The following is a 20641-nucleotide window of genomic DNA, read 5'->3' as shown; positions in this document are numbered from 1 at the left end:
CAACTGGGAAAGGTACTGCTGTTTCCTCACTGCAGGGCCTTCCTGACAAGGAAGACTGTCTGGTGGTTTGGTTTTGACAGCCAGTACTTGTGAAGGGATGCAGATGTTTGTGAAGATCTACTGAATATTTGCATTGCTAGTGTCACAGGTTTGCAGTGTGTTCTTGCTCTGCCTGAATGTGACTGACCTGCAGAGGACAAAAGATCATGTTTCTACTTTTCTTTCAATTGTTTCTGCTAATTTAGCATCAGTTTGAAGCTTTGTCTTTGCTTAGAGATCAAATGGCCGGTGACAAGGCTTCTTATTTCTACTGTGTGGTACAAGTGGCAAGGTCAGTCCCACTGGGGGTTTGTAGGGTTTGCCTGGCCTCATTTATCTCATGTTTAAGGAGTGAGTTTTCCATCACCTATAGCTAACACATGTTCGTAACCCTAGGGTCAAAAAATATCCCTTTCAGCAATGAAAACAAAGTCTGTCTCTGAAAGCATTTTCACCACACTGAACAGGAATGTCATGGTGGTTCCAGCCATGTGGAAAAACCTTCCCAGCTCTCTGTTTTAACACCTTGTCTCCTCAGACATCTCAGAGGAAAGCATCTCAGTTGACCTGCAAACTCAGATCGTTTCACCCAGTACTTTGCAAGACTTCCTACATGGCATTGCGTCTTGTTCATACCAGGAAACAAACTTTCTGGTTTAAAAACCCTTGAACTTAAGCAAGCTTTTCTTTTCTGCTTCTTGCAGAAATAAGTAAGCATTTGAAGATGACAACTTCATGGAGCGACCGACTCCAGAATGCAGCCGATCTCCCTGCAAACATGGATGGGCACGCTCTGAAAAAGTACCGTAGGGAAGCCTATCACCGGTAAGTCATTTGTGTAACCCCAAAACTAAAGTGCTGAGACAGAGGGAAATAAACTAAGCATAAACTCCACATTTCTTAGTTTTTTGCTTGTTGGTAAAACAGAAAAGTCGTTATCACCTTCCTTTCAGAAGGGTTAGTAGAAGGGAACTTAGAAGATAGCACAGTATTGGCCTCCAGGAATTTCCAAACAGTAGAGTTGACATGCAGGTACTGGACCCAGTGAGGGAGTGCTTTCTTAATGCAAGCAACAGATTCATCCAAGTTAGGTTTTGGAATAAAGGCTTCCAAGTCAAGAAGTACTCAGTGGCAGAAGTGTTATGATAATTATTGCAGGGCACACCGGGAGGACATAGCCTCAGATACTGGTATGCACAAATGCAAATAAGGAGGAAATCAAATGGAATCAGAAATTAAGTGTTTGAGATTTATATCTAGTATGATTAGTTCAGTGCTCCACAATAGCATGTAGAAGTACTAGGCAAGATGTGTTTCCTGTGCTAGGTGTGGCTACCCATCTTTGTTGTTGAACAATTAAAGTGTAAACAAGACAGAGTATGGAATAAAAGAATTGCCATCACTCTCATTTTATAGTTTGGGAATCAAATTACAGACAGTAGATTGTATTCCCAAGATCACACTGGAGGTTTGGTTGAGCCAAGAATTTAGCCCACAGCTCCCAAGGTTCCAAGAGTAGAGCATAAAAGATGGATACAGTTTGTATCCTTATCAGTTGCCTGGACTGTTATGGAGTTAAAAACAACAGCATCCAGTAATTGTCAGTATTCTGTTTGTGGGAGGTGTATCTTCAAACTCTAGCTTGTTTAATTGGAGAAGTCATGCAGTATGATGATCAGAGTACATTCAGCAGTAGTTGGGGAGACATATGTCTGATGTAGAAACAGAAAAATAAGTCAAGTTTCCCAACCTCTCGCTTAAATGGCATGTTACATTTGTGATTCATATACGGTGGTATTTCTAAGGAAGTGTTTTGTGTTAGATATCTTTTGATTCTCCAAAAGGAATCTTATTAGAGAAAAACGCTTTAGCATCATATGATGGGACAGGATGTGCAACTTGTCATGTCTAAGGTTAAGTAAAGAATCCTGTGATGTGTTTCTGAAGCTTTCAAATTTCTAGCGAATATGTTTGGGTTTGTGTCTTAAGTGGTGACATTATTTGAGTCTCTCTGTGTCAGCTGGTTTGTCAGATATGGAACTGTCTAATGAATGTAACTATATATAGCATGTAAAGAGAGAGGGATTTTGTACCATTCACTGGCAAAAAAAATCTTCACCTTGTTGAAGTCATTGACAGGTTTACATTTATGCCATAATTTTACCTATGACTTTGAGTGTGTTACTCCTGATTTTGACTGACGGAAATGAAGTCAGACTAAGGCCTATTTATTTATTTTTTTCAAATATTTGTTCAGCATTTGTGAAGATTGGGTGCTGACAGTTTGCTAAGTGTTGTATCACATCCAAAGGAAGTGAATCTACAACAAGTGATACTTGTCCCTAAGAGCTCACACATTCAAGTCATCATCATGTTTACTCTTAATCATGTAAGAAAATTTTACTTTCAGAATGAATTTCCTTTTGGAGGATGAGAGTGCACTCATATAAAGGAAGGTTCCCTACTAGCAACTGGGATCTGGTAGTCCAAAATTAGTCTGTGGTGCAGTTTACATACCCTTTTTTAGAATCTAGAAATGTCTTATTGAAAACATATTGATCAGAAATGTTGCTAGCACTTCAAACTTTCATGGAAGGCACAACACTGGAAATACACTCAGGAGAGGCACATTTTTGTTTTGAAATTACTGGCCTCTTTTAAAAAGAGAGAGATGGAGAGAATGAGAGAGAGGGAGGGAACAGGAGAGAATGAGAGAACCTGATGCCAGGACTGTAGTATAAGTCTGTGCTATTAATGGCTTTGGTGTACCAGTTTCATGGGAGTTATTTTGCTAATCCAGTATTGTAAGAATCTGAAACAACCTCATTCCAGAGGCAGTGTTGTCAGATTTCTATTTCTGGTCTTTTTTGTAATCTTAGTGTTAACAGATGTGATGTTACTTAAAAGTGCAGACTTAATATGACTGAGTAGGACTCTCTTGTTGTTTTATATTATATTTTAAAATATTTTAATAATGGTTCAGATGTAGAATGTGTGTGCTGGTCACAGTCATCAGTCCTAGAATGTAGATTTGTTTCAGTGAGATACAGGTATACTTTGGCACTGGGATATTGCTGAAGCACTGCCAATTTCGAGAGTCATCAAAGACAAGGCATTAATTGTTAAGATTCTTTTATTTCTTTTCCTTCTTTTTTCTTTCTTTCTCTTTCAGTCTCTTTTTCTGTGTCTCTTTTTCTTCTTACTTCAGCAACTAAAGAACAGAATCTTGAGAACATGAATCTAAAGTGTTTTAGAAACAAAAACAATGAAAAAGAACATTGAATTTAAAGCTGTCACCTTTTTTTACCTTAAAACTGGTCCCAGTGATTTTATGGGCCTGGTCTAGGAGGCTGGAGCAGCTGGGACACATTACAGATGAACATAATCAGGGCAGCTTTTGATACCAGTGTTTGAAGCCCAGAGCTCAAAGTCATTCATTGGGATTTTCTAAATGCTACTGATAGTATTTGGTTTTCTGAAGTCTGAAATTTTAAAATCTTGTTTCTCTGTTGATTTACTTCATGCTTATTTAAATATCAATGGAGATACCAGACCAATTGATTTGACTCTCTGGTTCTCATGAACCACAGCAGTTTGGATATGCTTGAGTTGTAAATGTTGAAGCAGCATAAAATAAGGGGAAAAGTTTCCAATCCCAGCAAAATAATTTACTTTGAAAAATAAAAATAATGTTCTTGTGGGCATAAAACTTAAAAACCCCTTTAGTAAAAAAAATCATAAATAAAATTAACTCTGAAGATGCTGTCATATTTTAATAATATACTAAAATATAGTCTTATTTTACTCTGATCTTTCATATTAGGAATGTATTTTTTCAGGTGTTGCACTTCTTATTGTACCATACTTGATGGATATATGTTCAACATATAATATTGGCAGAAATCCCAGTTGAGACTGGTTTTACTGGTGTAATGCAGGCTGACTCAGAGTATGACGACTACATCATGATCATGTCTGAGTGCCATAGGCAAGAATGTTAAAAATCAAATATTAATAGCTGTTTTCCCTTGTAGCTGTTTTTGTCCTAAAAATTGTACTTGGTGTTTGGATCAGTTTGTATAGCTGCTTAGGAAATGAGAGTATTGAGGTTATTGATGAAGTAAGTAAAGCTTGCAAATAGGAACATCTATGTTATGCTATAGAGTTCAAGGGCTGTAAAAACAACACCAAGAATCAGAAAAAACTGTAGGGTAGAAGTGGTGGGATTTTATCTTCAGGAGATTTCTGATGACTTCAGCTAAGACTTTTGCCTAGCTAGTGTTACTATCAGCCCCAACGTCGTTATACAACATTGTTGGCGCCTGTTGGAGGTGAGGTCTAAAGATGAATTAATATACAAGCTAGATGTTATTCATTCTCTAACAGAGGTCACTGGTAAGAGGATACTGCATTTCTGTGCCATTGGCAACATACATTTTAATTCGGAAATAAAATGGATGTGTAGCAGTTCAGTGGCTTTTCCTTAGTGAGTGTGGTTGTGAGGCCACCTCCCTCATGCACTGCTTGTTGACTTTTCCGGGTAGAGGATAATCACTAGGTCATTTGTTCTGGAGGAGTACTGTCATTTAACGTGATTGTAATTAGGCAAGAACTAGGTTGACTCTGAGCCACCAAATTGCCCTAGTGTCTATTTTTTAACTTTGAGTGAGCATTTCTAGGCACCCTCTGGATTATCTCACATAACTCGTTAGGGTTTAAATAGCAACCACATCTAGTTAAAGCAAATAATGGAAAAAGTTGGTGTTCCATCCACTCTTGTTACTGACAGTTATCAAGATGCAGGAAACAGGTATTTGCATTTACTTTTATTCTGTGGTTTTGGCTTAACAGGGCAGTAAGGCTGAGATGGCCTTTTTGTTAAATATACGGGCTTTGGGATGCCTTTACCATTTTGCATCAGAGTTATTTGAGACTTCTCATCCTGAACATGGAGTTTCTGTTGTTTTAGTTTTGTTTTCTTGCTCTGTTGTTTACTGGTTAGCACAAGGGATATGGCATCGTGATTCCTAATCCTAATTCTCCTGCTGGATAGCCATTAAGTATTGATTAAGTTTCTTTATATTTCAGTTTGCTTTCAACTCATCTTGTGGTAGTAATATGAGTTAACTACTTGTTTTAAGCTGTTAACGTACACTGAGATCCTGGGTAAAAGAAAGGGAATATAATAGCGCCAAAAGGATTACCAATTGATTGTTTTGATTTCTAGGGTTAAAGGTATATTTTAGTTGGTTTGAAATTGTAAACTTTAGACTATTCAGTGCTTCTCTTGTTTCTTATTGATGCTGGATCATCAGTGATTGTAAACAGGTGGAAATGTTATATAAAGTAGGCTTTGAGGCTTGAAACTGGTAATCTACTTAGGTATCTATATATGAAATCTCTTCAAAACAATCAATTCAGTGAGATGGCACATGATAAAAACATCTTTACCATCCTGAAAATGCTCTTTTCTTTGGACACACGTTCAGACGGGCGATGTGTGGTGTTGTCATGTAACTGTAAATGAGGTAGCTCTGTCAGCACTGCTGGCTGTGGTCTGTCCTCGCGTGTCTTTGGGCAACCTCCTTGGACTCCTGTGGTGGCCTGTGTGTAGTGGAGGCCAGCATGTGGCTCACCAGTTATTTTGCTTTAGTGCTTTGGACATTGGAGAGAGGAAGGAGGGGAGCCTTAAGGCAGCAGAATGAGTGAGTTTATGAGAAAGCAGAACACTTGCCAAAGTAAGAATAAAGAAATTACATTGAAAATGTCTCCTGATCTCTAGTTTCACGGATCCAATGGGTGTTATTTTGGGATGGAAGCCATATACAAGCTCCTTGGCACTTTGTTGTTGCCTGGGAAGAAAACCCAAACAATGGAAACAGAAATGGCTAAGGCTATCTCCTTCCATCCGATTCCTGCTGAATTTCAGAGGGAAGTGCTCGTAGTTGTCTTTCTGTATATTGCCTCATCAGACTTTTAAGTTCCAGTTGTATCCTGATTTTCTAGTTTTATGTCACTATAATTGTACAAGGACAGTTGTGAAATTTCAGAGCACTATGTTGGAAGTGTTACTAACAGTGGACACGAAATTTTGAAGTCCTTTTCTTTCTCCCCGATACTGTTTCACCTGCCTAAAGTCGTCTTGAGCCCAAACACTATCTCTAAATACAATTCCAAACATACCGACCTGTCTCAATGTTCCTCTTCGGTTGCAGGCAGAATAAAATGCAACTTTGAAAATCTAACATTGTAAAAAACCAAAAAGCTCAAAACTATATGGTAAATAATAATATATGGAATGGTAATTACCTGCCTAAAGAGGCAGGACTGATCGAAAGAATTATTACCTCGGTTTTAGTACTTTAAAGCAGTTTATTTCTTATCCCCTCTAAGACAGGCACCAAAGCATCCAGCACCCAAACATAAGACATTTTGATATATGTTACTATCTTCTTGAGGTTACTTACATGGTTTGTGCCAGATAAATCAGTGGGAGTTTCATCTGAGTTCACTGCTGTTGGTTGAAGTCACCTGTAACCAGAACTATAATGACATGTAGTGAGATATCTCCCCCAACCACGCAATGTCTGGGGAGTAGCCAGTAATACTGAGAACATCCAGTTGTCATAAGAGTAGTGGAATTTTTTGTTTTCATTATTAGCCTTCTTGAAGAGGCCATGAGGAACCTGGACATGTGAGGCTATTAAAAGCTAATCCACCTAGTTCCCTCTTATTTCTTTTTAACTCTTCTAGGTTATTAACACACGGAAATTGCCCGTAAAGTGAAGACTGACCAAGGTGCCTAAACTTTGAGGAAGCAGGAATCTGAGCCTTTTAGACTAGTTAGTCTCTGATTTGTGATGAGTTCGAGCCCAACCGTCTACCACAGCCTTTTTTTAAACATACATGTAGGTCATGCTTAGCCAGCTCACACTATATTTGTTGTTCCAGTCAGCCCTGTTGCAAGTTTCTTTGTATTTATTTAATTTTCAGTGAAGCATACTCTCCTGACAAAGAGTCATTAAAATGTCCTCTCGTCCAGAAACCTCCCCTCTCATTGTTCATTTTCATTTTCTCACTATGAGGAGTTGTTGTGAGCCATGTGCTAAGTTGCTCCTTTGTTGTATAATTCTGTGCATTTTGTTTATTTTGTCAGTCATATTACAAGAATATAATGCATGGAAATTTCATTCAGGGCACAGAATGCTTTTGAGATTTTTCACAAAGAAAACAAAAACATTTCTCCCTCTCTGCATTCACTCCTCATCTGTGTTACTCAAGAAAGTTGGGATTTAAGTTCCTGCCTCAGAATTGATTGACAGGAACAGTAACAAAACCGAGATTGATTTTCCTGTAAAAATATGAGGGACTGTGAATTGCAATGCTGAAGATACTGGGGCTCAGTGACTCCCTTCATGCATGCTCAGCAGTTCCTTCTTCCTTGCAATACAACACATTTTTCTCTTATCCAGCACAATTTGTAGAGCTCAAAAAGAAAATAAATACTGCCATCATTGAGAGCCTTCTGCTGTGTCCAAGCTGCAGGGTTTAATCTTTGAAGAACAATTCATTAGGGAGGAAATGTGCTTCATGATTTCTCTTAGAAAACTCCTCAGGTCTGTTTTTCTAAGGGTGTGGACCTGTGCCAGGCTAAAGCATCCCAAGTCCAGGCTCTTGCCTCTCAGCTGTGCCATATGCTGGCTCAGGGCTGGATATGGTCTCTCAACTGGCTTCTCCACAAGCACCAACACCTTGGACTTTCCAGCCACACTGCACGGGAAATCCAAAACTGTGGGAAATTCACAGGGGTATTCCTCAAATCAGAAATATAAAGCTTGTTTTTTCCTCAGGAGGGAATGATGAAGGCAAAAAAAAAAAGGGCACTGTCCTATTAAGGAGATGTTCTGTTGCAGATCGATGTGGAGTTGGGTTTAGGCAATACTCACCTCTGCCTCTCAACACAAGGAACAAAGGATGTTCTTATACCATGCCAGCAGTTTGATTTGTCTTACTGATCAGTGCTGTTCCATTTTTAAACCAGTTTAATTTTTAACTCCAATGCTCCTGGTTAAAATAGTTCTTTTCTGAATGGGAAAAAAAGCCTTAAAGTCAGGGGAAGGGAAAGTGTGATTTCTCCTGATTCTGGCAAGTGGAAAAATTATTCTAGATTAAAACTTCCTTACCTAAAAATGTTGGGTGATTTTAGTTTTCCTCTACTCTGACATTATCTTGACTTTTCTAATCCAGAAGCTTCTTTCACTTGTGTATCTAGATGAGCTGTAAGAAACTTGTCTTTTCCTTTAGAGACCAGAGGATCTCTTCTCTCAGGTGGTTAGGCTTCTTAGAATCTTAGTGTTGGATTTGCTTTATAATCATTAAAACCAGCTCTTGCCATTTCTCCATATCATGTCTTCTATGGAGACATTCCATTTTTGTAGCTAACAGACACATTTGAGTGGTGGTGTTGAAATCAGGCTGAACATACCTCCTATTAGCACCTAAGCGCAGCTTTGAAACAGGCTAAGTGTGCAGCTTCTGAGAAGCACCTGACTCTGCCTAGAAACTATCCTGGTGATTTAATCTCATCGTAGATGTAAGCCCCCCTGAGTTAAGTTGGTCAGCTTCTGGCAGTAAATATTTGTGTCTGCTTAGCCCCCTTGTGTCTAGCAGGGCACTGTTTATGGGAGACGCCTTCCCTGTATCAGGATCTAAAGCTGAGGTCCTGAGTGCCTACGAAATAACCCAGAGTCTGGTAGGGCCTTCACAAAAGAAGTGAAGTTGGTTCCAGGCTTTTTTTGCTGCTGTTTAGTCTGCTGTTTAATCTGCCAAGGCATATCCAAGCTTAAATTGATTAAAGTGTTCTTATTTTCTGTCCTGAACATGTTGTGTAATAGCCTTCTTTAGCTTTTAAAAATATTTGCTCTGTTTCAGTCCAGCACTAGTGAGTGAAGTAATAATTACCATGTCAAATCAGTCAGTAGGACGCCTTGAAATCTGCCAGGTCCTGTGCACTGTTGGGGCATGATCATACCCTGCCACGTACAGTTTCTAGGTCATAGGCAATATTTACGAGTTGATGGAGAAAGAGAGATGTTCACCAGCTGTTAACAAGAGGGGGCTGGTGTAATAATTTTCATGTTTTAGTCATAAGACTCATTTTGGAACAAAAGTACTCTAATAGATGTTGTTCATTTCATTGCCTCCAGTAAACTTTTGCAGATCTTCAGTATCAATGTGTGCTGGTTTGGATTTTTTGGTTTTTTTTAGTCTCGGGGTTCAGTTTGTAAATACTCAGAAAGCAAGTGATGAAAAATTGTCAGAGGCTTAGAGATCTATCAAAGGTTTTGGTCAGTTTGGTGTTGTCATCATCTAAACATAGGCAGGCTGGACTGGAAGAGATCTCTTGGGTCAGCTCCCTTGTTTTCGCCTTTCACAGCCACTGTCGTATTACTCTTGTTATAAGCGCATTCAACTCCTTCTTGGTGCTTGTTTTGTGTCCTCAAACTGTTCCCAAATGTCACAATGCTGAAATGCTCCTCTGAGCTTCTTTAAATTTCCTATTCCTGTCCTGTTCAGAAGGACGGAAAACTGTGCTCTGGGCACTAAGCCTAAGGGCAAGAGGAAAATTGGGACTCTTTAGGTTGGACAAAAAGCATTACTAGTATCTCCTGGAGGTATGTGATTCCTTCTTAAGTCTCCCTACTTTCAGAACAAACTGTACAAACATGAGATCAGGAATTGAGTACTTGAATTAGCTAATAAATAATGCTCCCTGGCATCAGCAGCAACAGAATGTAATCATCATCATTATGCAAAGTATGAGACTGTGTTTAGTACCAAATAGCATTTTGTCTTGGCCTCTTGTAAATCAGAGCTATCGTGATGTTAAAAGACAAACAGGGATTCAAACTGCAGATTTGGATAATTTGCTCCACCTACTTAAAAGCCAGCTATTTCAGGAGAGAATTTGAGTGATTTACTATCCCATCTCATATTTCCAAAAGACATTTCTTTACTAGTTTCCATTTTTTTCCCCATCACTTTGCCTTGTTTAGGTAATACATAAATCTATCAGAAAAGAGCGTCATCTATAACCTCTGAGGCCCCTTAGTGACAAGACCCATTGTCAAAGGCAGGCACTTTGCCAGGAAACTGTGACTCCCAGAGAGAGTGTGCAAGGTTAGGGGGAAAGTATACTATTGCCAGAGAAACTGTATTCCAAGTGGATTTGTGTGGAACAACAACGATATCCAGTGACTGGTTAAATTAGCCACAGATGTGTTTTCTAGAGCACTGTCCAAGAAGATATACAGTACTTTAAGGCTTGGTTCAGACATAATGATCTTCTGAAGTCAAATCAGATCCAAGCAAAATTGCATCGGTACTAGAGAAGCTTTAAAGGAATTGTGTAATGTGATTCAGTCAAGTAGATGAATCAGACTGCTGCGAACTAAACGAGGAGCACATCGGTGAGAGATGAGGTAAGCTGACTTGCTGAGCAGCGCGACACTTCGCAGTTAGCAGTTTGCTGTTAAAATCCGAGCTGTGGTGGATTGACACGGGCGGTCAAACGGGCACGTTCTGCAGCCACCTGCCCGGAACGTGCCTGCCGAGGAGAATCTCCTGGTGGTTTCTTGCAGCTTTTCGGAATGAACGAGTGCTTGGATTTGCACTTGCTGTCTCCATTGCTGTATTGCTGTCCCTGCGCCACTCCTCCTGCACGGCAGTGCTGCCGAGCTCAGTCTTTAAGAGGGTAATTACTCTGCTGAGGGCAATACACTTATTAAATATTTGGAGAATTTTCACATACTGAAATCGGAGTACAGGTGAAGGTGCTGGGACTTTTCTTATACGGGAGTATTTTGTCTCGGCATCATAGCTCAAGACTCTGGGATTTCTGTCCCGAGATTGGTATTGAGAAGCTCGGCTTACATCCTGCAGCTGAGTTCTGACTCTCGTTCTTGAAGTTCAGATAAGACAGACAGTGGAGAGAAGTCCTGTTGAATTACAGGTCTGCTATGCGGTTTAGAGTTCTGGGGAAGTAAAAGCCGCTTAGTTACTGTTGCTGTTGGAACAGGATGCAATGAAAGCTTTTGTTGTATTCTCTGACCTATTTCTCTACCGTGTGATTTATTTGAACTAAATTGAATTTGGTGTGTTAAAGTGTTGTCATCAAAAAGGGACTGGAAATACTCAGCTTAGATTCACATTGCAATAAGGATTACTAGTGAAAATGGAATTTAAAAAATAGCATTTTTGCCAAGGAGTTTCAAGGGAGTTACAGATAAATTAAAAATCACAATAGGGATAGCATAATCTTGTGGATGAAAATTTATCTCAGTTACCGTTTATAAGAGCTTTATTATGTGTTTTTAATGCTGTTGGTGTAAGTCTGGAAATGGATCCCTAGGTTTGTTTTGAGTTTCCAGATATAGTTCCAAAGAGGAATCAAATGCTCTAAGTTTATTTAGAGAAATGTAATTTTCTTTTCCTTCTTACCTTTTTGTAATTACTAGTTTTAATCAAGCAATTTGTATTGCATCCCATCCTCTGCTGCCAGTTTCCTCTCACTTGAGCTCCCAATTCTGCTTCAGGAGATTTTGCACTTCTATTCTTAGGAATTTTTGCAGGTCACATGGAAGGCCGTGTGTGTGTGTGCATGCATGCGTGTATGTCTTTAGACAGCACTCTAATAATTAGAGTAACCCTGCAAAGTCATGGCTTTGCTTCAGGAGAACTCACAGTAAAAAATGAAACATGCCTCTCTTTTCAGGTGGATTTTCTGATTTTGACCTGAGAGACACAGATGCTGAGAGCTGGCAGAATGTGTTTCTTCTAAAACGTGGTTATTTTGAAAATGCTTATAACCATGACTTCATTTCTTCTGTTTTTACAGGGTCTTTGTAAACAGAAGTTTAGCCATGGAAAAGATAAAATGTTTTGGTTTTGATATGGATTATACACTTGCTGGTGAGTATCTTCATTTTTCTTGTCATTGACTTCGTTGGGAACATTGCCTCTGTTGAGCAAAAACCAGTTACTGGCTGGGCTACTCCAGTTAGCAGGTGCTGCTGCTGTTAGCAAATACATCATTCACTATTCACTGCACTTTCATTTTAGGTATTTCCCTTAAATTTGTGATCTGTAGAAATTTGATCCCAAGCCATGTTACTGCAGTACAGTTTCAAGTGATTGTGGCTGTCAAGCAAACCAAAACTTAACAAGACTAATGACTTCTGTAGATTCTACTATATTTTGATATTGCTCCTGGTGCAAGCTTGGCTTTGAATAACAAGGTGATTTCTTTTATCCTTGGTACATACAACAGGCTACACCTTTAGCCATCAGGTTCTTCAGTGTCCTGGGAGGGTAGTTTCTTCTGAGAAAAACACTGGGAGGATTTTCTTCCTTCACACTCTTTGGTTGGCCACATCAGTGACTCATTTTGAGAAAAGGCAAGGCAGGGAAGATGTCTTGTGTCAGCTCACAGTTTAGAAAGATTTGCCCATTCTTTATGTCAGGCAGAAGACCTTGTAGGTTCATACAGTTTTTTAATGTGACTTCTTCATCTTTCAATTACTTTACAAGCAAGTTCACTGGGACTTTTGATGAAGGGGGAATAAAGTTACCGTTTCTGCGTAATCAGATATTATGTATTTTAAGTAAGAAAGAGATAAAAACCCCACTTCCACTTTCCTAGGTTATAGTATCACACAAGCTGTAACTTGAGGATGTCACGTACAATCCTGTCGCCTTCTCATTATCACTTCCAAGGTTGTGGATAAAAAGTTCCTATCACCCTTGATCTTTCAATTTAGAATTGTTGTGAATATGAACTGAGAAAATGTGAGGTAGAGTGTCAGGGTCACCTAATAATAGATTAATGCAGTATGTCAACTATGGTCATCTGGTTACTGTGTCTACTGAGAAGGAATGAGAGATGAGTAATGTTGCTAGGGACAGTGTGAGGGTCACAGGAGCTGGAGTCAGTGGCTAAGCAAAGAGCAGGAAGGTTTCCATGTGCCCACAGTTCAGCACAATGCTGCAGTTTTGGAGGTTGAGGCAGGTAATTGCAGTTTATATTTAAATCACTAGCCTTTGTTATCCATGAGGCAGTAGTTATATATAAAAGGATTCATTGTTCAACACCTTATTTATACATCTGTTTAAAGTTCCTGCCACTTTAAGTCACAAAGCATATTGTTAATTTGTGGTGGATCTGGCTGCAGGCGTGTCCTTTCGGTGTTTGTGTTCCCAGCTGTGACAGCCTTCTGGCAGTGCCTTTAAGGAGCATAAAACAGTTGTTCAAGAACAAATGCTTAAAAAAAAAAGTTATGGGTTTCACTTCTGTAACAAAAACTCAACTTCTGTTCCTTTCCCAAACTGGTGGCATTTTCCAAAGACTCAGGTATTGCAGTGAGGCTGACGTGGAGCATGAGGCGTTTTGCTAACTTTCATCCCAACAGAAGGAGAGCTTCAGCACTATCCTCACATCCCTGACTGTTCATTTTACTCAAGTGTTGCTTGTTCCTGTAAACATGCAGCAAATGTGTTGTTATCCACAAAATGATGTGTGGAAATTATGTGAATGTTTGAAGCATCCTGAAACAGTACTCGGGGACATGGGAATCTGGGGCTTCTAAGGCTGGAAGATCACAGTGCCACAGTTAAGCAGGCAAAGTTGGTGCATTCAGGGAAGCTGAGTGACAAGGTATGGTACAAGAAACGAAATGAGATGTGGTCTGAGCAGAAAACTGGAAATGTGGACCGCTCTGGGGTAAACTGCTGTCCTGTGACTTCTTCCATGGTACAACAGAGATGACAGTAGCAGATCATTTTACAATGAATTGAGAATGTAATTAGGTTGAAAAGAGTTTTGCAGATGAAAAGCATTATGCCTGGTAAGTACTATTTCCCTTTTTTTCACTCAACTGGGAAATTAACATACAAAATTACCTGTTTGCTTTCTTATGTCTCAGAGTCATCCTTTCTTCTCTTGGGCTTTTGTTACCTGACCATTATTTACCATATCCAACTGTTGCACGCAGGAAAAAATTACTTTCTCATTGCAAGGGCTTTAAAGAGTGTAGTGTTAGAATATGTGTGTGATTGTAATTAATTGGAAATTAAAATGAAGAAGAGGGGCAACTGAAGTATTACAGTGATATGATGTATTCCGTAGTCTGTCATGTTTTCTATCTGGGCACGTTATCCCTTACACACACTTTCACACGGATATCCTACTGTCTAGATTAAAACCAATGGGAAAAGCTGGTTTGTTGGTAATTTAACATCTGGAAGTGGTATCAGCAAACCAAGCGGGCATGCTGAGCAGAAGCCTTTTGGAGACCATTCAAGACATGTAAATAGACGAGGAAGAACAGAAGCATCTCCACTATCATCAGCTCCTCATCTAGTTTTCTCCATTTATACTTTCAGATACTGCTAAGTCACTTCTCTGTAAAGTTGTTTAAAAATATCCCAATTCCAGTCTTCAGATTCAAGGACTGAAGAGAGGCAGAGACATTGACCCTGCCAAAAACCACATGCCATATCCTTTCCCCACTCTTTGTCATGAACTTTCACATCAGAAATAAACTGATAATATTTGTCCCATAGCTGACAGTCATACACTTGGACATCTCGGAAGAAGAATGATTATGTAGTAACACCTTGAATTACCTATCTTGTGAAGAGGAGGCTGTGGTGTCAGTAAAAGAAAACACATTATCACTCTTCTCTCTTCCCAAATCAGGGACCAAACCTGATAGCACCAACCTGGTAGCACCAAAAGTCTTACTTAGGAAGTGGTTCAGTACTAGAGAAGTCAGAATCACTTGTTGTATTTTGAACTTGAGACAGTTCTGTACTTTATGAGTTTAAGGACACAGACCTACTTAACAATAAGGCTGTTTTCTGACTAGAATAATCTGATTTTGGTAGAGATGTGGCATTTCCATTTTTCAGTCTTGTAAAAGCTACTACACACAGGCTGCAGTGATGTGTTCTACTACTAGCATGATTGAGAATGTCAGCTTGCCAGCTGACAGCAGGTTTACTATCATCATGTTACATTGCACATAAAATATGATTTCATGCATTGGTTTATAGGGTAGTATTTCTTAGCCTTATTAAATTAAAGAACCACTTCACTCAGAATCTAAAAAGCCTGTCTGATACACCATTGCCACGGTGATTTTGTTTGCTTTCAAGTCAGTATTATGGTTAAACTTTGAATTCTTGTTAATAAGTTCTGTGTTCTCTCATTGTGTTTGTCTCTTACCTTGCATAGCGTTGAGAGCACTATTGATTTGCTATGGGTGAGTTGGGCAAACAAAGTCTGTTTTGAAAAAAAAAAGCAAGCCTGAAGGTTTTAGCCTTCTCTTCTAAGAAATTATAGACATTAAACTGCTGAATTTGAAGCCACTGTGATTATAGCTAGAATTAATGTGACTTCTGGGAGTTCAAAATAAAGTGAAAGCAAGCTGAAATAACTCAGTCATGTTTTAGATTCCTTGTTTTCCCATCAAGGACTGCTGTTGCATCCTCATGGGGTGAATTAGATCTCCTATATGTGTGGAAGCTCCCAAATCTCCTGAAGTTTGTCTGCTGAGTACAGTAATACTAGAGGTTCAGAAATCTATGTTGTATATGAAGCTTACTGTCCCCTTCCTATTCATTCTGTTTGGTTTCCTTGTGTTAGTGGATCACATTTAGTGCATAAACACACATTTCTTTTAAGCTAGGTGTTACTGGGAGAAAAGTCGAAGGAGCGGGAAGAACAGCAGGGTTTGAGAGTGCTTTCTGTGCACTGTTAAATAGTTGCTGCTTAAAATCTTGTACACCCGGATCTGCAAACACCTGTGAAGGGCTGCATGTGCTGTCAGGGCAGAACTGAGGGGTTTTGAAAAATTCCTGTTTAGATCCCTAAGTTAGAGAGATTTGAGGGTCTTCTTGTAGCATAATTTTGTTTGCTAAGTAGTAATTTCTTTTGTTATCTAAATGACTCATCTCTGCTTATTCATTCTGACTGGATGGAAGGCCAGTAATCAGTAACAATTCTGGTCTGCTTTCCTGTTTTACTAGTACTGTCAAAACTGCCCGTGCTTTGGTAAAGGAAAATGTTGCATGTAATCCAAAAGATTCACAGCCTGTTCTGTTATGTGCTTATTGCAAACTGCAAAAAGAAAGATAAAGATATGTCAGTAGAGAGTCTTCATTGCGACACGCGCCTGAGCCTAAGAGTTGGTGAGGTCCATTGGAAATGCAGCAGAGCAAAATTGGTTTCACACAGCATTTTATTTGGCTGCTTCCTTCTCAGTGTGAGCTACGCTTGTAATTAGTAGGTCTGGATCCAAGTAATGCAGGAGGCCTTGGCATTATTTAGGTCTTAAATGGGACAGGTTGCGCAATGAGGTGATGGATAGATGTCCCTTGACAGGAGGAGGACTAAAGCAGTGGGGTTCTTGAACTGACTGTAATTTCACACCAGGCTATTGGCAAATGAAGAGGGAATTAGTATGAATTACAAACTCAATTGTGCTTGAAAAGCTTCCTCTGTGACTGCCCTTCTTCTCCAAAAGTTATGGTCTTGTTGAAAGTTTTCTCTTCTGTCGCTGAGATAGATAAGATCTTACATCAGTAGGCAGGATGCTTTCATTGGGAATTCCTTTCCTAATCTTAAGTCACTGCTGCTTCCATGTTCTTCAGAAATCAATAATAAAATTATCATTGGCTCCTGAAAACCGTTTCAATTAAAAAAAAGGGGAGATGAGGCTTGAAAAATACTTTTTTTATTGTGTGCAAATGCAACATAATCTAACTGAAATATAACTTATGTCCTGGAAATGTTGCCAACTTAATGCCAAGATCTGAGGCACTGCAAATATTTTATTGCAAAATTTCTTACGCTTTCAGCTGTAGTGTTTCATTTCTCAACACATGGGAAAGACGGCTTTAGTCTTTCCCAACTTGCTCCAAAGTGCAACGTGCATAGACAGGTTTTGCCCCTTCCTCAAGTAGGTGTTTGTGTCTAAGCTACCCTTGCAGTTTGGAGGAGAGGGAAATTTTTTCACACCCACATCTTATTTTTGAACTGTTTTTGTTTACCTGTTGACTCTGGAAAAGACAGACTCAACCAGAAGTAGGATTGGCTTGTTACTGCCTGAGGTCTGTGAGAAAAGGTAGCAGCTGAATTGAAAACTAGTTCATCAATTGAATTAGTATTTTTACTGTAGCCGAGTTATATCAGATTTCAGTGGTTTTGTTTCCGTAACTGAGAAATATGACTAATACATTTGTATAAAATTGTATTAATTGTATTTAAAAAAATCTGGATTGCACAGATGAAAAAGTATAAAACCAAAGTATAAACGTGTGAGTTTTACACATAGAAGATTGAACCGGACACTAGAAAAGACTGCTGAGCTTGTAATGTAAACAACTACAAAGAAACACTTGTTCTTCTGTTCAAATATTGTTATTGTCTCTTTATTGGTACTGGAGTCCAACACAAATACCCTTATGAAGCTCTCCTGCTCAGGTTAAAGGTTTGTATTTAGTTTCATGATGATGTAAGGACTACAGGATTTGAGGCTTCTTTGGGGAGATACTGAACAGTTTTGCTTCTTTCCTAGTTCTCTGGATAATACAATTCATTATGTCATACAGAAATAGTATGGTCTTAGAGATAGTCTTAGAGAAATACTCTTTGAGAAAGAAATTGGTAGCTGTCAAACTGTCTGAGCAGAAAATGAGAGATGCCTTAACTATTGCACATATGCTTTCTGCATTTGCACATTTGCATGCTTCCAGTTTAACAGGTGCAGGTTTTGCAGACTTCACAGCCTGCTTTAGCCATTAGTATTTTAAAGCTAAAGGCAGATGGAGAAGCTAAATTGTTCCTAATATGCTTAGAGACAGACGTTTCATTTCCAAACACCAGTTCAGTGCTGGAGTGGCTATTGTCCCTGTTCTTTTTATGTTGCTGCTCTTCAGAGTTTGATCATTTAAAGCTGTGTGATGAGCAAACTGAGGTCTGGAGCTGTGGGATCTCACATACTGGCATTGGGAATGAGGAGTGGAGAAGGCCAAGTGTTGCTTGCTCCGTCCCAGTAAATCACTGACTGACAAACTGCTAATCTGCTGTCTGTGGATTCTTGAAGAATCAGAGTGTTAGACAGAAGCTGCTGAAAGAACAGTGTAAGGAAAGTTCCAAAAGCTGCTATGTTCTATCTTCTTGCTCTTAAAAACATGAGAGTAACACCAAGCTGGGTCAGCAGGCTGTTCATGTAGCAATGGTCAGTTCTTGTCTTTGCCAAACAGATAGAAATATGGAGGTATTTTTCACTCTAATAGACCCCCTTATCTAGTAATCTTAATACCACAACAGAAGTACTATTAAGTTGCAAATACCCTTGTGATGACACAAACAGTTTACTCTGTGGGAGGAACTAAAGCTGAGAGTACAGAAGGCTTTGGCTCTGAGATCACATGTATGCTCTTGCTTTGTGAATGCCTTATTTTAGCACACTACAGAAAAACTTATGTATGTGGTTTATCGACAGCATGGGCACTTGTGCTTCATATAAGCCCAGGTGCACACTGTAAAACAAATGTGTCATTTCTGAGGCTCACTCTCTTAAGTGAATACAGAGAGAAATGAGAAGCTGGACTTCTTTGGACACTGCTTCACCTGAATAATGTCTTAGAATGTATAAATGGCTACTGCACATTTTATTTGTAGATGGCAGCAAATTGTGTTTGAACATGAAGCCCATGCAACTATTTCTTTCCTGTTTGTAAGTCTTCATTGAGGAACTAAGCCCATATTTTGGCACAGTAGTTTGTTACCATGGAAATGCGGGGATATTTCCAGTATGGGATTATGACTCCCGGTGGGCTGTATCTGAGAGAGGTAAATTGTGAAGGCCACTTTTAAAGCACAAAAAAAGATTCTCTTGTGTCAGGGAAACCATAAAAAAAAAATCCCATCAAAGAACAGGTGACTGTGTAGTCATCTTTAAAATATTATTCCAGTGCAAAGGACTGTTATGACAACTATTAAAATAGACAAACTGAAGTCTCCTTGAAATGCAAAGTCCCTCTGAATTGCTTCTCTTGACATGCAAAATGGGACTTCAGTGCTGCTGTTGTTACCTCAAGACATGCATTTTTATTAAGCAGAAGAAATCTTTCCAACACTAAGCTCTGTTTTGCCAGCCTCTGAGGCATATCCAAACAGCCCAAATCTTTGTTACATTGAAGGCAAACAACGTGCAGCAGCAGCAAGCTAAAAATATCTGGAATTTACCAATGAGAGCACTAATAAGACTGCTTTGGGAAGAGTTAAAGCTGATGATACTTGACAACACTTGTTTTTAAAACAAGTAGAAACGCAATGATAAAAACAACTTTAAGAGTAGACCCAGCAGTTCAGAGCCAAGCTGAACGTACAAGACAGTGTCAGTCCTTGAAGCAACAACAAATCCTGTCTTTACAGATCCTTTTAGCATGCAGAGTAGGAAAATAGGAGCTGATACAGTTCCAGGTTAGAGGTTTTGGAGCTGAAAGCTGTGCTGTGCACTTGGAGATGTTTGCAGGAGCATTAGAGGTAAGGAATTTTCCATCACTTTTTAGGCTGCAGAGTTGGTGCGTATCTGCTTTATGGGCACTGATGCAGTTGGGAACTGCAGAGCCTTTGTACTTCTCTATAGTTGTGTGCTGGTTTCCATCCAGAACCCTGTATTTGACATTGTCAGAAAACAGTGCTGGGGAGCCACTGAAGCTCAAGTCCAGAAGAGTCAACCCTCTGATGATTAGTGACTCGTCTTGCTTCCTGTTATCAGATTTACTGTTAAAAACATCTGTGGCTGCAAGAGGCTTAGTGCAAGATCTGGCTGTTTATTACACAGCAGATATGTGTTAAGCATATGAAAACGTCCTGGGATGCACCTGGAGGTTTTGTTCAGGCTTGTTTACTGATCACCACAAATACCTAATTTCTAGTGGAATAGAAAAAGTACATTAAATATTGATGTGTCCTTAAAACTCAGCTTGGTCTTTCTGTACAGAACACTTTTGTGTTTGAAAAGGTTTTCTTTGAGTGAATGAAAATTATGATCAATATGGCAGCAGTTTCTTCTTGTTTCAGATTGAAAACTTGAGTGAATTCAAAGAAGCAAAACATACTGTTGCTACCCATTTTGTTTGTTTGGCGTTATGAAAACTCAATTTAAATATAGGCTGAAATACCACAATCCTGCTTTGCATAATACAGTGCATTTTTTTAAACCGTCTAGTGGTTGAAATCAAAACCCAAGAGTCAAGAGGACTGGGGTCTGTTCCTGGCTATTTTTCAACTTGTTTTGACCGTAGACAAATCCTTTATGGTCACAGTTCAACAGAGTCCATAAACAAATGGCAAGTCAGTGATTCACCACATTCCTAATTGAAAACATATGAGTTGTCCCAAGGGTTTCATTTGGGATTTCTTGCGGTTACAATCAGGCACGTTTACCACTCTGTCAGTTTGTTTACAGGCACTGAGCTCCCAGGTCAGCACAGCACAGCACAGATGTGCAGGACTCCATCGCCCTACCCA

The 20641-nt window shown here is 39.3% G+C and overlaps 1 protein-coding gene across 5 annotated transcripts in view; it reads left to right on the top strand.

The window, feature by feature from the left end:
- The window catches only part of NT5C2 (5'-nucleotidase, cytosolic II), a 67336-nt gene that overhangs the window by 25708 nt on the left and 20987 nt on the right, over positions 1-20641 (top strand). For all 5 annotated transcript variants that reach the window (XM_062000797.1, XM_062000799.1, XM_062000798.1 and 2 more), the window contains 2 exons: positions 744-864; positions 11936-12009. In XM_062000797.1, the coding sequence (XP_061856781.1) occupies positions 744-864; positions 11936-12009 (195 nt within the window). The remainder of the gene's footprint in view (positions 1-743; positions 865-11935; positions 12010-20641) is intronic.

This window comes from Colius striatus, chromosome 8 (genome assembly GCF_028858725.1).
Source record: "Colius striatus isolate bColStr4 chromosome 8, bColStr4.1.hap1, whole genome shotgun sequence".
Classification (NCBI taxonomy): domain Eukaryota; kingdom Metazoa; phylum Chordata; class Aves; order Coliiformes; family Coliidae; genus Colius; species Colius striatus.
Note: the sequence above shows the minus strand (reverse complement) of the source record. Positions and strands in the feature narration are given on the sequence as shown.